General features: G+C 46.5%; 3 protein-coding genes across 7 annotated transcripts; 2 read left to right on the top strand and 1 right to left on the bottom strand.

The window, feature by feature from the left end:
• Positions 1–265: 265 nt before the first annotated feature.
• On the top strand, positions 266–3,030 carry LOC6493094 (ubiquitin carboxyl-terminal hydrolase 5). Its single transcript, XM_001956995.4, has 2 exons — positions 266–896; positions 953–3,030. Exons 1-2 carry the CDS (start codon positions 380–382, stop codon positions 2,914–2,916), a joined length of 2,481 nt encoding a protein of 826 aa, XP_001957031.1. The 5' UTR covers positions 266–379; the 3' UTR covers positions 2,917–3,030.
• A 91-nt stretch (positions 3,031–3,121) lies between these two features.
• On the bottom strand, positions 3,122–4,605 carry LOC6506901 (alpha-1,3/1,6-mannosyltransferase ALG2). The gene has a single exon (XM_001956996.4). It carries the CDS (start codon positions 4,419–4,421, stop codon positions 3,147–3,149), a length of 1,275 nt encoding a protein of 424 aa, XP_001957032.1. The 5' UTR covers positions 4,422–4,605; the 3' UTR covers positions 3,122–3,146.
• Positions 4,606–4,938: 333 nt separating this feature from the next.
• Positions 4,939–20,075, top strand: LOC6493095 (hippocampus abundant transcript 1 protein). 5 transcript variants are annotated; one of them, XM_032453670.2, is made up of 10 exons: positions 7,899–8,257; positions 15,320–16,056; positions 16,141–16,413; positions 16,882–16,977; positions 17,046–17,573; positions 17,633–17,841; positions 17,903–17,989; positions 18,043–18,140; positions 18,203–18,475; positions 18,633–20,075. In XM_032453670.2, exons 2-10 carry the CDS (start codon positions 15,619–15,621, stop codon positions 18,728–18,730), a joined length of 2,100 nt encoding a protein of 699 aa, XP_032309561.1. In that variant the 5' UTR covers positions 7,899–8,257; positions 15,320–15,618; the 3' UTR covers positions 18,731–20,075. The 5 variants fall into 5 exon arrangements, with proteins under 5 accessions (XP_014764211.1, XP_044570323.1, XP_032309559.1 ...); XM_044714388.1 differs by having other exon boundaries at positions 7,896–8,257; positions 15,320–16,413; positions 18,532–20,075; XM_032453668.2 differs by having other exon boundaries at positions 7,898–8,257; positions 15,320–16,413.
• Positions 20,076–20,316: the final 241 nt, after the last annotated feature.

The raw sequence follows: 20,316 nt of genomic DNA, 5'->3' as shown, positions 1-20,316 counted from the left end.
CGAGGTTCAAAAAGGTGATTTTCTGAAATACTTCTACAACATTCGTCTTTGCTTCGCCTTATGGCGAAGCCACAGACCCACCCCACTCACAAAAACGCTGAAGAAAGGTGAGCGAAACTAGAATTTTGTAAAACCATATTTTTAATAATGAATAAAAAATAAAATCTATTCTGAAATATGAGATATATTTGTATTTTTAAAATAAAACACAAAGAAATTCAAAATAAATTGTTTTTTATTCGCGGTTGGGGAAATAATGGCCACTTTCTTCACCGTCACCTGGTCACACTAAGCAGCAGCTGCAGAAAAACTCAAATTCATCCGATTCGTCCTAGTATATGTAAAAAGAAAAGCTGTCTCCAGAATTTCAGATCACATTATGGAGGAACTACGCAAGCATTTGTCAAAGATAAACGTGCCCTGCGGCTCAGGATCGGCGGCTCCGCCGATCTATAAGGACGAGTGCGTTTACTCGTACGACAACCCAGAGACGCCCACCGGCTTATACGTGTGCCTGAATAGCTTCCTGGGCTTTGGAGAGGCCTACGTGCGGGAGTACGCCTCTAAGACGGGCAACCAGGTGTTCCTTCACATCCAACGGGTGAAAACTTTGAAAGAAGGTGCTGATTGCAATCCGGAGATGGAGTCTGAGACCGAGGCTGGGCCGGAAAGAAAGATCACACGTCTAGCCATCGGAGTGGAGGGCGGATACAATGAGTCTGATATGGCCAAGAAGTACGAGATTAAGGATACCTACAGCATCGTAGTGGCTCCTCAGTTGGACAAAAAGCTGCCCTACCCGGATCCAGAGTTGCCTATGCGCGTCACCCAGGCGGTGGAGGCCATTTTGGCGGCCGACTCTGCCATTTCCAAGCTGGAGAAGGCCACGCTGATGGGTAAGCACATATATTAGTTTACTTTATTGCAATCTCAATGAGTCGTCCTTCTGTAGGCACATGGGATGGTGAGGTGCGACAGCCCTCCAAGTATGCGGAGGACCTGCAGCAGCTGGATAATGGAAAGAAGATACCTCCCTCCGGCTGGCAATGTCAGAAGTGCGATCTGACCAATAACCTTTGGCTCAATTTAACTGACGGTGCCATTCTCTGCGGCCGCAAATTCTTCGATGGCAGCGGAGGCAATGACCACGCCGTGGAACATTACCGTGAAACGGGCTATCCTCTGGCCGTTAAGCTGGGCACCATTACTGCTGACGGCAAGTCGGACGTGTTTTCGTATCCAGAGGACGACATGGTGCTGGATCCGCACTTGGAGCGGCACCTGTCCCACTTTGGCATTAACATGGCGGCGATGAAGAAGAGCGAAAAGTCAATGGTGGAGCTGGAGCTGGACATCAATCAGAGAATCGGGGAGTGGTCGGCCTTGACCGAGAGCGAGAGCGAGCTGCAGCCTCTGGCCGGACCAGGTTACACAGGCATGAAAAATCTGGGCAACTCCTGCTACATAAACAGTGTGATGCAGGTCCTGTTCGTCATCCCAGACTTCCAGCAGCGCTTTGTGGGCACCGGCGCCGAGCGCTATTTCAGTCAGTTCCCCAACGACCCAGCCAATGACTTTAATATTCAGATGGCCAAGTTGGGAACGGGCCTGCAGTCCGGGAAGTACAGTAGCATTGCTGCCAACACCCTGGACACGGAGCACGCCACGGGTATTTCCCCAGCCATGTTCAAAAACATCGTGGGCAAGAACCACCCTGATTTCAGTACCAAGCAACAGCAGGATGCTAACGATTTTTATCTACATTTACTCACCTTGCTGGACCGGAATTCCAGGAATCAGTCGAACCCAGCAGATGCCCTGAAGTTCTTGCTGGAGGATCGGGTGGAGTGCCTGGCCAGCCGCAAGGTCAAGTACAAGACTCGCGAGGAATACAGCTTCCGACTGCCAATTCCGCTGGAAAAAGCAACGAACTTGGATGAGGTGAAGGAGTTCCAGGAGCGGGAGAAGGCGGCCCGTGAAAGCGGCCAGCGTTTGGTTGAGCGCGACATCGTCAGACACAAGGTGCCTTTGGAGGCTTGCTTGGAACGCTTCTTCGGCCCAGAGCTGATCGAGCAGTTCTATTCGACTGCCATTGAGGGAAAAACCAATGCCAGAAAGACCACACGACTGGCCACCATGCCCGACTGCCTGATGATCCACCTTGGAAAGTTTACCTTGGGCGACGACTGGGTGCCGAAGAAGCTGGATGTTTCGGTGGACATGCCGGATCAACTGGATCTGAGTAACTGGAAATCCGCTGGAGGTCTGCAGGCTGGCGAAGAACCCCTACCAGAAACGGCGACGGAGGAAGTGAAGTTCGTTTTCGACGAGGCAGTTATGTCGGAGCTTCTGACCATGGGCTTCCCGCCAGAAGCCTGCAAACGGGCCTGCTTCCACACGAAGAATACCGGCCTGGAGGCCGCCTCCAACTGGCTGATGGAACACATCGCCGATGAGGATATTTCGGAACCGTTCGTAGTGCCCAACAACCAGATTGGTGACTGTGCCGCAGAGCAGTTCGTGGCCAATCCGGAGAGCCTGGCCATGCTGATGAGCATGGGCTTTGATGAGCGCCAGGCGGTAGCTGCTCTAAAGGCCACCGATGGGAATGTGGAACGCGCCACTGACTGGATTTTCTCGCACGCCGATTCCATTGGCGTGGAAGAAGTCGCACCCGCCCCCGCTGCGCCAGCCTCGTCAGCCGGAAATAGTAAGACCAACTATAGAGATGGCGGCGGAAAGTACAAGTTGGTGGCATTTATCTCGCACATGGGCACCTCCTCTCAGGTGGGCCACTATGTGTGCCACATTCGCAAGCAGGGCGAGTGGGTCATATTCAACGACAGCAAGGTGGCCAAGTCGCAGAACCCGCCAAAGGACCTCGGCTACCTGTATCTCTACATGCGCGACGAGTAGCCAGTCCGATCTCACATTCAGTCCAAAACATAAGTTTCCTTATATTGCCCCTTTTGAATATTATTATATGCCCTGAAAACGGAAATTAAGAATAAAATACACTTGCTACACAAAGATATAGTAATTGATGTCTTAGAATCGAATGTGATAGCACTTTGGTGACTCATTCCGGATTTATTTTAGCCCCAAATGAAACATGAATATCTAGTTGTGCCGCTTTGGTTCGAATTTTATTCAGTTTTCTTGGAGCGCGTCTGCTTTGGAATGCTAGTTAGCTCCTGGATGATGCCATTGAGCCGATCGGCAAAGGCCTGGAATGAAAACTTCTGCTGGACCCGCTTGTGGGCTTGCTCGCCCATCTTCATTCGCAGTGGTTCGTCCCGGAAGAGCTGGTACATCGCCCCGCCGAAGCTCTTCGGCTGCTGTTCGCATAGGAAGCCCGTGGAAGTGTGCACCACTGTTTCCGTGGGTCCACCGCTATTCAGCGCCACCACCGGCTTGGAGCAGTACATGCCCTCCAGCGGCACGATACCAAAGTGCTCATTCTCGGGCGTGTACAGCAGACAGTGGGCGGCGAATAGCAGGCGGCACTTCTCCTCGTCTGTGGGTGAGCGCAGCAGGATGACGTGGTCCTGCAGTTTTAGTTTCTCCACGAGTTTCTCCAGCTCTGCGAAGTGCTCGACGTTCTCCAGGCAGCGGGTATCATAGCCTCCGGCAATGATTAAACGGCAACGTTTAAAGTCTATGTCCGGCAGGAGGTCCGCAAGGAGGCGAAGGGAGTGCAGGGCCAAGGCGTGGTTCTTCTTTCGCTCGTAGCGATTGATGTCCAGATAGATGAAGGAGTTGCGGGGAACTCTCGGATGCACTGGCTCGTCCAGGATCTCCGCCCTCTGATCCAGCTTCTTCTGCATCTGATCGAAGTACTGGGTGTGCAGCGAGGGATACAGTACGTCTGGGACCGTTTTGAGGCGCCGGAAAGTGTCTCGGAACACCCGCAGGGTGAACTTGGAGTTGACCAGAACTTTATTCGCCAGCCCGATGGTGTGCTCCTCCAGCCAGTTAATAGGGAAGCGGTACAACCGCTTTAATAGGCCCTCCTGGGCGCTTAACAACTGATCGGGAAAATGACAGTAGAATAGAACCCTTGGACGATGCTTAGCGAGTCGCAGAACCGGAATGCACACGGAGATCAGGTCGCAGATAACCACGTCCACTTGTTCCCGTTGCGGCATGAAGAAGCTGGCATAGATGGCAGCGTACAGCATACGGAAATAGGCACAAAAGGCGTAGAATCTTCCGAAAAGCTTGCGTGGCAGCCAGTCGCCAATTACTCTTACGGGGAATGTCCCGTCCGCCGTCTCCTTGAAGCAGTGGGTGCTGTCGTGGTGGTTCGTCAGGAAGCTAACATTATGACCTCGCTCCTTGAGGGCCAAAGCTGCATCCACCACCAAGCGCTCGGCTCCTCCGATTCCCAAATCAGGATGAAGGAATAGGACGCGAACCATGACAACGTTGAAGATTTTCTTTAGACAAAAAATTTAAAAATAAAATAAATTACAAAATGGGAAGGACCCTTATATTTCACAAGAGGTCAGAAATTGTTCATTATTTTAAGGATATTATTTTATATTTAAATATTGTTCAGCTGACTGGTTGAGTGTGACTGTCTTCGTGGAAGATTAAGATAATTTGTTAGATCCAGTTTTCCAGAACTGGTTATGTTGATATTTTTAAAAATTTAAAATAGTTTTCTAATTATTTCCTTAAAGAAACCCAAATGTGTCTTAAGGACACAGTCCTTTAAAAAAGTCCTGTAATATAAGCTTTGCATTATTCACAAAATCATAAAAAACCAAACCAAAATTAACATTCTTATTCTATATTTCCGGTTCTCAAAATTCTAGATTTTGAGAAATCATAGTTTTATAATTTAATAAAGGTTTCGATATTAAATTTGATTTATTTTAAGGACTACGATCTTCCTAGAAACTTCCTTGTCCTTTCCAACCCTAGAACCGAACAGCATTTGGCAACCCTAGAACACATGTTGACAGCGCCTGTTTATGGCGTTTCGGCGTTTTTTAGCCCCAACAAGAATTCGCTTTCGGTCCGTGTTTCTGCAACGAACGCATTAAATTTTCCGTGGAATCCACAATCCCAGCCAGAATACCCACAATTACCGGCAGTGCAACAGACCAGGTGCTTCACCATAATCCACATGCGGCCGATTACCATCCAACCATAGGCATGCGTCGCGCCGAAGCGCCAAGCCCGCTCTTATTGTTGCTGTTAACCGCCAGGCATCTTTATATCCAGATCCACCGTGTAATAATCGTCCTAGTCTCGCGCTCCGTGCAAATAGCAACAAATAAGTGGGGTGAGCGTGTGTGTGCCCCAATTGGTTTAGCAACAAACACGGCGCGGGTGATGCATGCCAAGTGCTGAAGCCCAAATAAGAAAAAGTTTTAGGCCACCCAATAACGAGAGCTAATCAACGCCGCCGTTGCTGTCGCTCTCCGGCGTACAACGATTCCATATTCAAAACAAACACCACCACCACCCACCCAGCCAGTCAGCCAGCCAGCGAGCAAGAACTAGAGCCACGTAGCTGCAACGTTGCCACCGCCACCGCCAAAGCCGCCGCCAAGATGCCCAAAATCTATGTGAAGAAGCCCCTGGCGGGACTGGTCATACGGAATCGCGCCCACAAGAGCAGTATCTTTACGGTAAGTGTAGCCTCACGGCGATAACCCTTATCGTTGGCGAACCTGTCGAACGCCATGAATCAGCAGGGCGCAGACAGCGTGTGCTCCGAGCAGCGATTTGGCATTAGTTTTAGACGTAATCAGGCACTATGGAACGATTTTGGATCGTTTGGTTTAACATATTTAGGGGGGTTTTTAATGTCAATAATGATACTAGCTGACACTCTTCAAGTTCTCATTCATGGCGGCTTGAAAACTAAGTATGATGACTAATTGGGAATTTAAGAAATGTGTTTGTGAATGTCCGCTAGTTTCTAATCTTAATAAATATTTTCAATTATAAGCGAAATAAGTGCGCACATGCGATTATAATTAGTTTTCTTCCTTATAGCATACCTATAAAAATTATAGGTAGAAATTTCCACCTTAAAAGGTGGGAACTGTGACTAACATCAGGCGATATCCGGCGATTTATCGCCAGGTTTTCCCCAAAGCATCAAGGCCCCAACAAAAGGGCAATAATTTGTTTAAAGCTCTGCACTGAAACCAAAACCCAAGTGCAATTATGCCATAAAAAGGTGTGCGCTCGTGCCTGATAAGAGCAGTGTGTGGTGGCTCCTCTTCAACAACTCCACTCCAGTTCCATATCCATATCCACATCCAAAAGTATGTCACTGGCACCGCGACGATGGCGTAATCAATTCCCAACATCGGTGACCCCGCGCCTCGGACGAACCACTTGTGGTTGACTTTCGATTTCATCGAGAAGCTGTTCAGTGGGTTCTCGTTTCTTGCCCGCTGCTTCTTGCTACTTGCCTCTCGAGTGGTTTTTTTTTCGGTTCTTGCTTTTCGGGCATTGAACTGCCGACTGCCTGGTTTGTTTACATCTGGCTGGCACTTGTTTTCCCAGCGCTAACGATCGCAAATCACTGCTCCAACTAGCCGCGCGTGTATGTATTACATTAGCCGCAATTACATTCCACCACCCTGGCAGCCTGGTCCGGGAAATTAGGAGCAGTAGCAGTGAGGTAGGGGTGGAGAGACCTCCTCCTCCGAACTAACCCATTTCTCAGGCCAATCCCATAACCAAACCCATTACAACTCGCTCATGCATATTTAATGCAGGCGCCTGAGACTTCTGGCTGGGCCACAATGATAATTAGCCGCAGGTGCGAGGTGGGAAATGGAAGTGGAGTTGGTTGGCAGTCAGTTTGTCGCCAGGCCCCCGGCTCTATGCAACAGATTTTGAGTTTCCGGTGGAAGCTTATGACGCCTGCGCTGCAAGCTGGAAGGGTATGGGCTAGCCCTAATTATATGCTGCCACCACGATAATTAGTGTTTGGAGTTAGCAGGTGACCTTGGTAACCCCTTAATTACCGCTCCAGACACTCATTACAATGGATATCGTGCCCTGGGGATTAAGGAGAAAAGTTTACAGTGTAATTTAATATTATTGAGTAAACAAATAAACAAAAATTTAAAGGACTGCCACAAAATGTTGCCAGTGGAGACAGCCACACTGAAAATCAATTTGTTGGTTTTTAAACTTTCAAAAATTTCCCCCACGAAAATACCCCTAGGACTAAGCTTTTGGTCCCTAATTGGAAATAAAAGCTCCTTCATTCATAAAATTCACCGTTAGGGCGCAGAAGCGAACAGGTGCCAAAGTCAAAAGCAAAGTCACATCATGAATTGGCAAGAGAGTCAGACAAAGAGAGAGAGAGAGAGAGGAAAATCCCTGCTATCCGCAAAAGCTTTGCTTCTCGGAAAATTGAACGCCGGGTGCGCGAGCACTAGAAAAGATGGGGGAGATGGGGAAAATGTGGCATGCAACAACGCAAGGGAATGCAAACAAACAAACAGGCAAACAATGCAAAAAGTCCAGCCTGCGGTAATTGTTATGGGAAATTTTTGTGCACGCGAGAAAGCAGGTTTTTGGAGCAAATGGGCGACGAAAGTGAAACAGAAATCGAAGTTGCGAGTGAAAGTAACGGGACTTAGGGACATTCTGTGGGTGGGAGAGCACAGAAGTCCTTAGGAGACATGTGTGATGGAAATTTCTAAAAAAAATCCTCTCTTTAAAAAAATATATATTATTTTTAAAGCATCCTATAATATTTAACTAATTAAATATGCAAGACTGTGTACTTTCTCGCGATTTCTCCCCATGAGCTGCGAAGAGAACCATCAGAAGAACCATTAAAAATACCAGAAAAGCTTTCACACATTTAAGCTCTGGTGGGTCGCGTGTTTTTGGCCAAAAACTGCATAAAGAAAATGCTCATTGGCCAGGACAGGCCAGGCCAGGGTGGCGAGTGAAAAACAAACGCTTTTCCAGCTGAGCACGGAGTACGACGCAGCATGTGGAAAAGCGCACAACATTCGCGCACCTTTTGTCGCGCGTTGTGTACCAAAATAATCTAAACTAAACTATAATTTCCACACGTTTTCTTCGCTTTCGTTGTTGTTTTTTTTTTTTGCTCGGTTCGTGACGTCGATTTAATGTCCGTCGTCTCTTGTTGTTGTTGTTGTTGATGTTGTTAATTATCCGTTCAACATGTGCAATTAAATATATATAGCCTTCCGCGAATATAGTAACCAAATAAACAAATTTCCCTTGGAAAATTCCGTGAAAAGTGTGTGCCTAGTATTAGATTTAGAAAAGAAAAAAAAACGAAAACTCGAGAGCAGTAATTGACAAAAAAAAAAAAGAAAAAAGTGAACTTGAAATGCTTCCCAATTTACTGGGACTGGGACTGGGACTGGGCCACTCAATTGACGTGCTTTTTTTTCTGCTTCTTGTCGATGCTTTGTTGGCTTTGCTTTCAGCGCCTCCTCCTCACCACCCACGGAAAACCGTCCCGTTACGCAAACTGTAACTGTACTCACACTCTTGTTGTTGTTCTCGATTCTATTATGCCTCTGTCTTGTATCTGTATCTTTCGGATACGTGCTCATGAGATCAGACTATATGTGGGTATTTTTCTGGCTGCCATGCTTTGGTGGAGGGGGAGCGGAGGATGATTTCCCTTTCAAGGAACATCGTCCTGCTATCGTGCTAGGGATTTTCTTTGTTTTTCTTTTCCGACAGCATTTCGTGCTGCTGCTGACGCCAAGTTCGTGAAAGGAGAGGCCCAAAAATATATATAAAAATTAAATATATTTAATTTTTCCATTATTTAACTTTGAATAATTTATTTAAATTTCAAGTATACAAAAGTATACATTGTTTGTTCAAAAAGCGCCAAACTGACCTTTTTGCCTCTGCCTTGGACACTGCCTTGGAGAAGGTCACCCGCACCCGCCCAGTCCTCCAGCGATCCTTTCAGCCTTCCGTTGGCTTTTCTTTCACTTTCCCTTGACCAGTACTCTCCTGTTTAATGTTCTGTGAATTTCGCATAATTTCAAACGTATTTAGAGCTCGTAAAGGGGATTTTTACGACCGGCGGTGGGCTTCTGTGGGCTGTGGGGCTGCTGCGGGCCTTCGGTTAATAGCATTTATCCAGTCCCGAGATATATCCCGACTGCCACAGATTTCCAGCATTAAAGCTGGTTGTAATTCATAGGAATGTGACGTACTTGGAAGCCATCTTCCTAGAAGCCCATAGCCCATAGAAAAGAAAGGCGGAAAAGTTCAATAAACCTTCGTTGGCAAATTTTCCACGACACTTTTCGTGTGGGAAAGCGAAACGGAAAAAAGTCTGCCACGCATAAATTTGTATCCTCATCCCGTGCGGTTCGGGATGGCGGATTGAGTCCCGAAGCCACGGCAAATATTTGCTCAGTCAGCGGCGCTCTACTACCAATCAATTATGGCCAAACTTTGCCACCCAAGTGGTGCTTCTGTGCTGCTCCTATAGGGTGGAGACATCAGTCTTAGTCTTATGGCAAGCCGTTAGATAACCAGCCCAGTGTGGCATCCATAAATTATATCCCTCCAGTTAGGCAGAACTGCGGGATGACGAACCGCAGAGGTCCTTTTGTCGGAGCTGGGCCATTGTCTCCATTGTTTTAAAATACTGCATCGGGGATAATGGAATTGGAACCGCCAAACACATCCGTAGCAGTAGTTCTTACCCTTTAAACTCGACTTATCTTTACTTTTGTCAAGCCAAAAAAAGTCTAAAGTCTAAACAAAATTGGCCAAAAAGAATCTTGGCTCAGAGCCAAGCCTCCTCCGTTTAGTCGCTTCCGCTGTCTCCTTATGCAAATTAACTGCACGGCTTCCTGTGTGATGCAGTCCTGTCGTGTAATAGTCCTTATGCCTTGTTGCTTCTTTTGTTGCAGTTGTTGTGTCAACACAGTTTGGGCAACAGTTCAAGAATCATAAATTTATTAAAATTGCTTGTGTTGCCAAACGAACCGCGCCGCTACTGCCCTTCCGTGTTTGTCACTCCTTGGTGCTTGGTGCTTGGTGCTTGGTTCTGCGGCATGCAAGGTCATCCCCGGCGGCGGTGGTGCTCGGCATCGAATTTAAATTCGGATAGGGTTAGCTAGCGTTCGTTCGGATTGGGGTGGTTCAGGAGGTGGTGCATCATCGCAGCTAATCAATAAGAGACACCCATTCACTTGGCTATTTTCTATGTCATTTTCCTGTTTTCGGCCTCTCTGCTTTTATTTTGTGACAAAATCTCTTAACCCTTTTGCGCCAATGTCCCTCTGGTTCTGGTTTGTTACCATGTTTTTGCTGAATGGACATCGGGCCCGCAAAGGCAATTTCCACTATCTGACAGCCAGAATCTGTAGAGCTCCGCAAAATCAATAGCGGTTACACCAATAAGTCATGTAGTTACTGCTCCGGACATTTCATGCTTTCAGGAGTGAAATCTGAGATTATTTTTGACAGATTTTTAAGGAATTTATAGGAGGAGATAGATCTACAAATCTTTTAAGGTATCCCACTTAATAATCGGATAAATATTGACCAAGATATAGGCTGCCCTTTAGGTAGGATTGCCTTTCTCTAAACTTTTCAAAGGGGGTCCACTAGAAAAATTCACAAAAAATCTATCAGAAAAATGTATTCCAGAATTTAATGCAGTTTTATGGAGAGTCGGTTCACAGTTCTTTAAAGATATTCCGGTCTAGATTCCAATTACTTTTGGCCAAGATAAAGCCATCGCTGTGAGCCATATAGTAGCTACATGCATTTCGAAGGAGACTCCCCAGAATTTTTGACAAAAATTCTCAAAAATATGTTGTTCCCAGATTTTAATGCAGAGTAATGGAGAATCGATCTACAAATCTTTTAAGGTATTCCTCTCAAGAGTAGGATGAATATTGGCCAAGATATGACCATCCCACGAGTCGTGTTTCCAAACTCCCTGTTTTCCGGGCGACTATCCCCCACATTGTTTGGTTTGAGAACCTAAGCATTTTTGTAATTATTCGTATGATGTAGTTTTTAAAAATCAATACTATTGATTAATGAAATGGCTTCTCCGTGCTCCAGATCTGGCCAAGAGAAACCAATTTGGACGCTGCAGCCGTCGCAGCTTGACACTTTCTAGCCACGTTGTTGACAAACTATTTTTAATATTGAAAGGCGGCAGGCAGCTTCTCAGAGGCAGGGGCTGTGTGTGTGGCACACTCTGGCACACAGGCTAATGTGAGTGAGCACATTACGTATACGTATATAGGAAAAAATACGTATCCGCCACGTTGCACGCGCTGCAGGCTTTTGAATTGAATTTCAACAGCATCTGGCCCGACTATGGGCTCTTCCCAGTGTTTTTGCCTTCGCTTTCATGTGATTCTCTTTTTTTTTGTTTGCCTTTGCTCTTGCACTCATATGACCTTGGCTCGGGATGTCATCTTGGGCGAGGGAATGCTCTCCATTAGCCGCCAGTCGGCAGAAGCGGGTCCATTTCTCATATGGGCTGACATTCAGCGTCACACGCGCTTAGCAGGAAGCGAAAAAAACATGCTTTCTGTTTCTCTTCCGAAATGCCATTGCATACTTTCAGAAATGAGATATTTTTAACGTTCTTTAAGAGGTCTTGAAGCTTCTTACATAATTCCTGCTTTTAATAATTAATTAGCTTTCCAAGAAATAGACTCCTACCGGTCTAAGCCTGCCTGCCATCCGGAAGGTTTGCTGATTGATTTGTGAGCCGTCACCTGTACAAGAATGTTTTTAATTAAAATTGCGACAGTCGTTGGGAGTTGCCAGCCACCTAGCACTCACCACCCACCGCGGCAGGTGGCTAAACAAAAAAGGCAAGACTCTTTTGGGCCAAACTCTGGTGCGTCTGTGTAGCAATGGCAATGGCACTGGCTCCGTCCTCGTTGCCTTGGGCTTTGGCCTACTTTTCAATAAGCCACAACAATGGAGTTGCCTCTTATTGGCCATTGTCTGGCACTCGTAATGCTGTTGTTGCGGAATCCAATTCCAAATCAAGGCGCCACATGCGTTAGATTCCTTAAGGTTATGGCTTTAAAGCCAAAATCCAATGAAGTTTTCGTCACGAATCCTTGGGTGTTGAATATTCGATCGGAGAACGGCCCTGCTTTCTGGTTTTGCTTTTAATTTTGCGTGTCCTGTGCTCCCCTCAAGATTAATTAGAAAAATTGTTGCAAACACACACTCGTTTGAGGCACGTTAGCTCACTTTCCCTTTTAGGCCAGCCAGCCAGCCAGCCGGCTTTTTCAATTTGGCTCTGCCCAGCCTATGCTTTGTTTTCCCCATTTTTTTTCTCCATTAATGAAGGAAAAACATGGAAATGTATTTCCCAGCTTGTCTCTTTCGCCAAAAACAGTTACGCCATCGTGGACTTGCTGTCATTTTTTATTCTGCCAACCTACCCCCACCTCCAATCGCCCCAAAACGGATGCCCGTCCGTCCGGCTGTTTTCCAGTTTTCCGTTTGTCTTTGCCCGCTTTTGTCAAGGTCGTTCCTAATGCCTTTTGATGCGACACATGCAGCCGGTTGGTTTGTTTTCCGATGTGGCATGCCTCATCCCTGGCATGGCATGGTGGTGCCTCCACTAACTGCACTCAATCCTACTGCCTCTCAGCTTGATTGCCAGTCCTTCCTGTTCCTGTTGGGCTTGGCCGGCTTCTAGGCTTCTGGGGACAGGATATCCAGCAACAGGATTGAGTCCCACGTCCAGGCTGATGCCACGGAAATTTCATTTTGTGGCGATACCTTTTCAGGCCTGCACTTGACCCGATTGCCGCTTCACACGGACGGCCCACGGGACACTGGACGGGACTGTCAGGCTGGCGGGCAGGCAGCTCGTCATGATTTATGCACGGCTTATGGCTTGCCACACATCGGGTCACTTTAAATGTGTTCTCATCCGACTAATTCCACGCACAGCGGCCGTTGTCACTTTTGTTCAGTGTTTATGCGGCTAGAATTTAAGAACTTTTAAGATTCTGATGGGCAAATAGTTTTTTTTTATATAAAAAGTTGGGACGTTTATAAAGTAATAAGGCTTCATAAAAAGTAAGAGATATATAGATCGGACACATGCCTTATTTTATGCCAAATTGTCAATTATTTTGTGCATTCGTCACCGGTATCTTACCGCTTAAAGGGATTTTTCATTTAAAATGTGAAAATAAAGACGTTACACTTCGTACAATGTATGTACAATACAAAATATACTTAATACTTAAAGGCGAGAGCTCCTCGCCTTATTCCATGCCAAAATATCAAATATTCGTCACCGATATATTATAGCTTCAAGAGGTTTTTGATTTGAAACATCAGAATAATGGCATTAGGCTTAATAAAATTTTAGGAATATTATCTATATAAAGTCTTATTGCAAAAATATCAAATATTTTGGGTATTCGTCACCGGTATTCTGCAGGTATGCTACCGCTATCCTACCGTTTATTCATTTGAAATATCTGAATAATGGCATTAGACTTCATAAAACAGAAAAACTTTTATTGAAAGTATACCCTATAATGGAGTCTTCGAATTAAAATCTATGAAAAATCCCTGCTCTTATTACAATTTTTGTCTTTGCTGGCAATTTTGAGCTGACACTGTGCAATTAAGAATGTTTTCTGTCGCGCATTCTAAGAACAAACCTGACCCCTTCAGAAAGAATCTCAGTCTCCGAGGTCTGTATCTTTCGGGCTAGTCATCTGCTGGGATTTTGTTGAGCCAAGACGACTAGTGGCAGCATAATTGCCGGGCCAGAGATAAAAATCCATTCCATGTGGCTCGGGCAGCCAGAAGCATGTCCATTTTAGCGAGAAACTTCCATCATCGCTGCGGTGGAGCTTCATCTATTTGATATGTGCGACAATTACTTTTGGGCTTTTTTTATTATTTTTTTTATTGCCCCAGCACCAGCACCAGCGTCATAAAGGCGTTCATGCGAGGGGCATGTTGCGATGTCAACGTAAATAAACTGAATGATCGTGCTGGAAATCGCCGATCGCAGCATAAAATGGCTTATTTTGTAGCTCTGAGTTTGCCATTTGATTATCCAAATGGTATAAAATGTTAAATGTCTCTAAAATTGAATAATTTTTCATTAAAAGCACGCATATGAAACGCTGAATGGAATACGAGGGGGGAGAGTAGCTTCTAATTCTCGGCTCTACTCTCCCGCCGAGAGAATCTTACGCGCGAAAAGTATCTCTCAGATACACACACGAGCTTCCGTTCGCCGGAGAACCGAGTGCTCCTCGCTTTTTGCTTTTTGGATTTTTTGCTTTTCGGCACTGGCCGTGTGTGAGTCGCGAACATCGAAACGCAGCAGACGTCTTTCCACCGATCGAAAAATCGGATTTATAGATCGGTGTGTCGGATATGGAGTAGACATGTTTGTCAAAATTTTAGTCAAGTTTTGGATTGTTTTTTTTTAATTTAAATTATTTGTTTTTTTTTTCGGGACAATTTAGCGCGAGTGCGTTTTCAAAATCGCAGTGTAGAGTCGCGAGCCCGAGGACCTTCAAAAAATAATACAAAAAAAAATAGAAAAATTCGAAACACCGGCGAGTATGTTTGTGAGATTATTCCACGCGTTTCGCCAGATCCAGCCTAGTTGTGGATACTTGTTAATAATTTCCAGGCTGCCTCAATTTGCTTTTTGATTTAATTTGCTTTGTCGAGGTGCTACTTCGGATAGCTTGTGGCTCCAATTCGCAGCGGGGTGTTAAAAGCATTACAGAAGCAATGGCATTAAGTGCGCGATCTTTAGCTTTCTGGGCCAAATAAACATGCTGGTGCTAATAGGCCTGGCCTGGCTCCTACTTGTTGCATACTTCAAGGGGCCCGAACCGAATTATAATTCTGATTCTGTTTCTGATTCATATTTATGTCTCGAATTTCGCAATTAGCCAAGCAATTGAAACCCAAAGCCGCGCATAACAATAATTATTAACGTACAGTTGAACTTGTCTAGATCGAACTCCTCCAGAGGGATTTAACGGGGTTTCGTGACGAAAGAACTAGCATATCAACTAGATAAGTGTCCGAAGTCTCAACTAGAACACATAGTAGATATCTTATCTTATGTTGCGAAGCTTATCGTTTTAATCGCCCCTGTTGAGACACCATGTTAGGGTTAACTTCCATTTGCATTCTGTTTGGTATTTTGTAATGTGTTCGATGTAGGGAAGTTCTCCTGTGAGGGGATCGTGAGCTGAAAGCCCCCAGCTGAAAGCAAATCGCGCGTTTCGAGTGAAAACAAATAAGTAAACGGAAATCGGTTGGCCAACTTTAATTTCAGCCAGAAAAGTGCCTGCAGCGGAGAGCAGTAGCGGAAATATTTTGTTTTAAGAGACAACCAATGATAAGATAAGAGGCTCGGAGGCGGAGGAGCACGAGACGAGAGACTGGAGAAGCTGTGATCCCATTCCAGATCGACATAGCCACCGATACTCCATGCTAGTGTGGATCCGTGGCAATGGAAATTAGTGTGACAGCGGAAGGAACAAAAACCAGAGGAAACAGTTACCAGAGCCAAGCGGAGGTCAACAGGAGGGACCAGCCAGCAGGGCGACAGAGTTAGAGACAGAGACAGTGACCATGCGAAGCGGGAGGAGTTATGTCCAGCGGCGGGCAGAGACGCTGGAGGGGAGCTTCGACCTGGAGGAGCCCGAGGACTCCGAGCCGGATTTCGAAACGGAGCAGGGCCCATCTCAAGGGCCGCTCAAGGATCAGGAGCAGAGGAATCTCGAGGAGACCGGCGAGCAGACGGACACGTTGAGCTTCCACAGCAACAGTTCCACGCCCACCACGGCAGACGTAGCGGATGTGGACGTGGAGACGGTCAGCTCCCTGCCACTCTCGCCGCCCGCCTTCAAGGGGGGGCGCGGCGGCAGCCAGCTGGTCAAGCGGCACTCCCCGCTCAAGGACAAGCAGCTGGCGAGCACGGACACGACCAGCTCCAGTGCCAGCACCAGTTCCAGCAGCACCACCACCAGCTCCAGCAGCCAACAGCCGGACTTGGACGATGTGCCCACGGTAAGCGGCTGTCATCGGCGGGAAGCCCAGCGCTCATCCTTACCCACTCTCACTTCCATTTCCGATTCTGCGAATCCCCCACAGTCGTCGAGGTATGCAGCCGCCGCCGCCCATCCGAGTGCAGCGTTTGCCGACACGGCGGCCAGCTCGTCCGTTCTCTGTGCGGGAGGAAGCGCTGCAGTCGGCCGGACCAGCGGCGGAGGGGTTGGAGGCGCCGCCCATCGGCGCACCCACTCCGCGGCGTCTTACATCTCCATGCGGTCGCAGGCGGGTGGCACGGATCCGCCGCCGGAGCGTCCCAAACGGAATCGCTTCTTCGAGTGGCTGCGGGTGGCATGCAACATCTGCTGCTGCAAGGTGGGTCTTTTTGGGGTCTCCATTAGTATCTATAAGTTGTCCCGGCCACTTGTACTGATTGATTTCATAGTTAAGTGGCGGGAATTCACATTATCTTTATTTTTTTTATTGATGCGCGACAATGCGAATCAGTTGGCTGCCTCTGACACCGCTCCAAGTGACATTGGGGCCGTTAACGAGCGCAAACAAATTTCGCATTTAGAACAATTTATTTTGAGCAGACTCTGGGACTCTCAAATGTTTACAAATATACGAAAAAAAATTACAAAAAAAAAAAAACAAATGCCAGTCGCGGACAGAAGGGTTAACACCGAATCGGTTGATTGGCTCGGATGACGCACTCGCATGGGTGCGTCTCTGCCGGGCATCCTGCCGGCAGTTGTGCAATTATGACAATTGCTTCGGCCATCTATTATTACCAATGCAGCCAAGTCATTTACTTATCCGTTGTCTTGTCTATCCCCACAGAGTTCCGGAATCGGCGAGCCGAGTGTTCATCATGCGCTGGTTGTGATATTCCTAGAGTTCTTCGCCTGGGGCCTGCTGACAATGCCCTTAATATCGGTGAGTTGCTAGCTGCTGGATGACTTCATCTAGATCTTATCTAATCTATTGTCCACTATCGTCCACAGACCCTCAACCAGACCTTCCCGGATCACACATTCCTGATGAACGGCCTGGTGATGGGCATCAAGGGCATCCTGTCGTTCCTGGCGGCGCCGCTGATCGGCGCCCTCTCGGACATTTGGGGCCGCAAGTTTTTCTTATTAATCACAGTATTCTTCACCTGCCTGCCCATACCGCTGATGTCCATCAACAATTGGTGGTTCTTTGCCATGATCTCAATAAGCGGCGCCTTCGCCGTCACCTTTTCGGTGGTGTTTGCCTACGTGGCGGATGTCACCACGCCTGAGGAGCGCTCCAAGGCATATGGTCTGGCCTCGGCCACCTTTGCCGCCAGTCTGGTCATTTCGCCAGCTCTGGGCAATGTCCTGATGGACTGGTACGGTAATACGCTTGTCGTGGCCCTCTCCACGGCCATAGCGTTGCTGGATGTGTTCTTCATCCTGGTGGCTGTGCCGGAGAGTCTATCCGAGAAGATGCGTCCCACGGCGTCGTGGGGAGCGCCCATCAGCTGGGAACAAGCAGATCCCTTTGCGGTAAGACATTATTCTGTTTGTGCGTTGAAAGATTACTCATTTCTCGATTTGCTTTGCAGGCTCTGCGAAAGGTGGGAACCGACAAGACCGTCTTGATGCTGTGCCTCACCGTGCTGCTCTCCTATCTGCCCGAGGCTGGCGAATACTCCTGCATGTTTGTCTACCTGAAGCTGAAAATGGGTTTCAACTACGTGGAGGTCTCCATTTTCATAGCCATCGTTGGCATTCTCAGCATCACTGTGCAAGTGACCCTCGGTTCCTTCATGGAGTAAGTCTTTTTAGAGGTTTGCCATTTAATCTATAAAGCAATATCCAATCCTTTCCCGCAGGACATTTGGAGCCAAGCGCACGATCATTATGGGCCTAGCCCTCGAAATGATCCAGATGCTGTGGTATGGCTTTGGTAGCCAAAAATGGTAAGTCGCAGATCGTATTCCCTTGAAAGATTAATGCATTTCTTGTCTACCAGGATGATGTGGTCGGCTGGCGTTGTGGCAGCCCTGGGCTCGCTCACCTATCCTGCCATCAGCGCCTTTGTGTCGCTCTATGCGTCCCCCGAGAGTCAGGGTAAGGTTTTCCCTTATATATATTCCGATTCAATGCCTAGTGACACATCTTATCCCTCACAGGCGCTGTACAGGGCATGCTCACGGGCATGAGAGGCCTATGCAACGGCGTGGGTCCGGCAGTATTCGGAGTTGTATTCTACCTGTTCAACGTGGATCTGAACGACGAGCAAGACTCGCACCCAAAGACCCCCGGCAGCCGGTCGACGAACGTGGAGAAGATATCGCAGCATGTCCCGGGTCCGCCGTTCGTGTTTGGCGCTCTGTGCGTCTTCTGTGCCATTATTGTGGCCGCTTTCATTCCGGAGGGCCAGCAGGCCAACTTGGAGAAGAAACGTAAGCAAGGCGAGCTAATCATTAAATCATTGTCACTCCTACCATTATCATCCCAGGGCCTGGGCAAGACGCGCCAGTTGTGAATTAGTATTGTGAAAATTAATGAATAAATTCGCCATCTCTGTGACCCGTTTTGTTCGTTCCAATGCCGTTGCAGGTGCCTCGCTCGACGTCCAGTACGAGATTGAGACGGGCCACAAAGCGCCCAGTTCCCTGGCGCCGCTCATCCGCTCCGACTCGCTGGCGCAGCTGTAGTAAGCTCCAGTCCGGTTCCGGTCGTTGTCCTATCCCCGCTGACGGATCACAACTGCAGCAGAGCATATAGAGAACATATACGTTTAAGCAGAGTTAAGGCGTTAAGATAACTAAAAAAAAAAAAAACAAAGGAGTATAACTGTAACCGATTTTGTAACTGTAACAAATGCTGTAACTAGTTTGGCTTTAGTTTACCCCGAGTCTAGTAGAACAAGGTGCATATAGATCGTACCGAAGATAATAATGTTATTTTTTGCGTGGTTAGAGATCTTTGTTTTAGTCTCCACACACCACACACACCACACCCCACACACTACACACAGTAACACCACAAACACCTCAGCCAGATTCGTTTATAATTTATTATCGCCTAAGTAAAAGTAGTCACAATTCGGTCACCGTATGCTTGCCCCGCTTTCTGGCTTCCGTTTTCGATTACATCACAGCATGTTTTTTGCTAAAGTTAATAACAAAATAACTGCCAAATAAAAAAGGGAAAAGTAACAAAGTAATTGTAACTTGTCGTCATCTTCTGATAATGCGATAATCCAGCACAATAAACACATTTTCCACGCCACACTTTCAGTTCGCGTTTCCAGTGTTTATTTTTTGAAACTTTTGAAACAACTGACAAAAGATGAGGAAAATCCAAAAATTCAACTGAATACTAAGCTTTACTTTGAAAATTGTAGTGATTTAAAGTCTAAACTCTAATCTAAATGCGAAACATGAGAATAATAGGATGCTAAAGCTGAGAACCGAAAACCAGAAGCTATATATACAACAAATTAATTATGTATTGTATATATATATAGAGAGAGATATATGTATGTGGCGCAGAGAATGAGGATGTATGACACACAAATTGTAATGTTTTATTTAGCTAAACGCTGTAGTTTTTTATTTTTATTTTTACGATGATAAGCCAGGCGCGAGGACATAAGTTATGCATAGCCTTTGATAAAGTCAATGCTTGAACGTACATATTAAATAAGGACGAAGCACACGTGCATGTGTATGTATTGTACTATAATATATAGATAAAAGTTATATTTTTCGACGTTGCTACAACCGTGTAAAGTCTCCCAACCCGATCCTTTCGCGCCCCAAAGAAACAGGGAAGGCCCACAGAAACGCAGACATAGGACATACATACACATACATCCGTGCGAGAAGAGGCAACCGTCAATGGAAGGCATCATGCCCCTGCCACAATTATTGGGGGGGCTAGAGATAGTATACAACAAAACAAAAACAAAACTGAACCCAAATTTTGATTGTAAATTATTTAACGTGTAATTTAGTGTTTTAAACGAAACCAAAATAAACAAAACTGTTTAATGAATCGCTAGTACAATATACTTTTCATTCTTTGACTGCTGGGTATCTAAAAGATGAGATATAGGTAAGTTTTCAAATCTATTATTTATCATGTTGTCTGGATGCCCCAGAATTTTTATCATTTTGATTTGAAATTTGAAAAGTAACGGCCATCTCTAGGAGTTGCCGATAGTTGGCGGTATTTTGTAACCGTCATAACTGCACCGTTTTAGAATACCAAAAGCTGCATATTTTGATGAAATTAT

Source organism: Drosophila ananassae, chromosome 2R (genome assembly GCF_017639315.1).
Source record: "Drosophila ananassae strain 14024-0371.13 chromosome 2R, ASM1763931v2, whole genome shotgun sequence".
NCBI lineage: Eukaryota > Metazoa > Arthropoda > Insecta > Diptera > Drosophilidae > Drosophila > Drosophila ananassae.
Note: the sequence above shows the minus strand (reverse complement) of the source record. Positions and strands in the feature narration are given on the sequence as shown.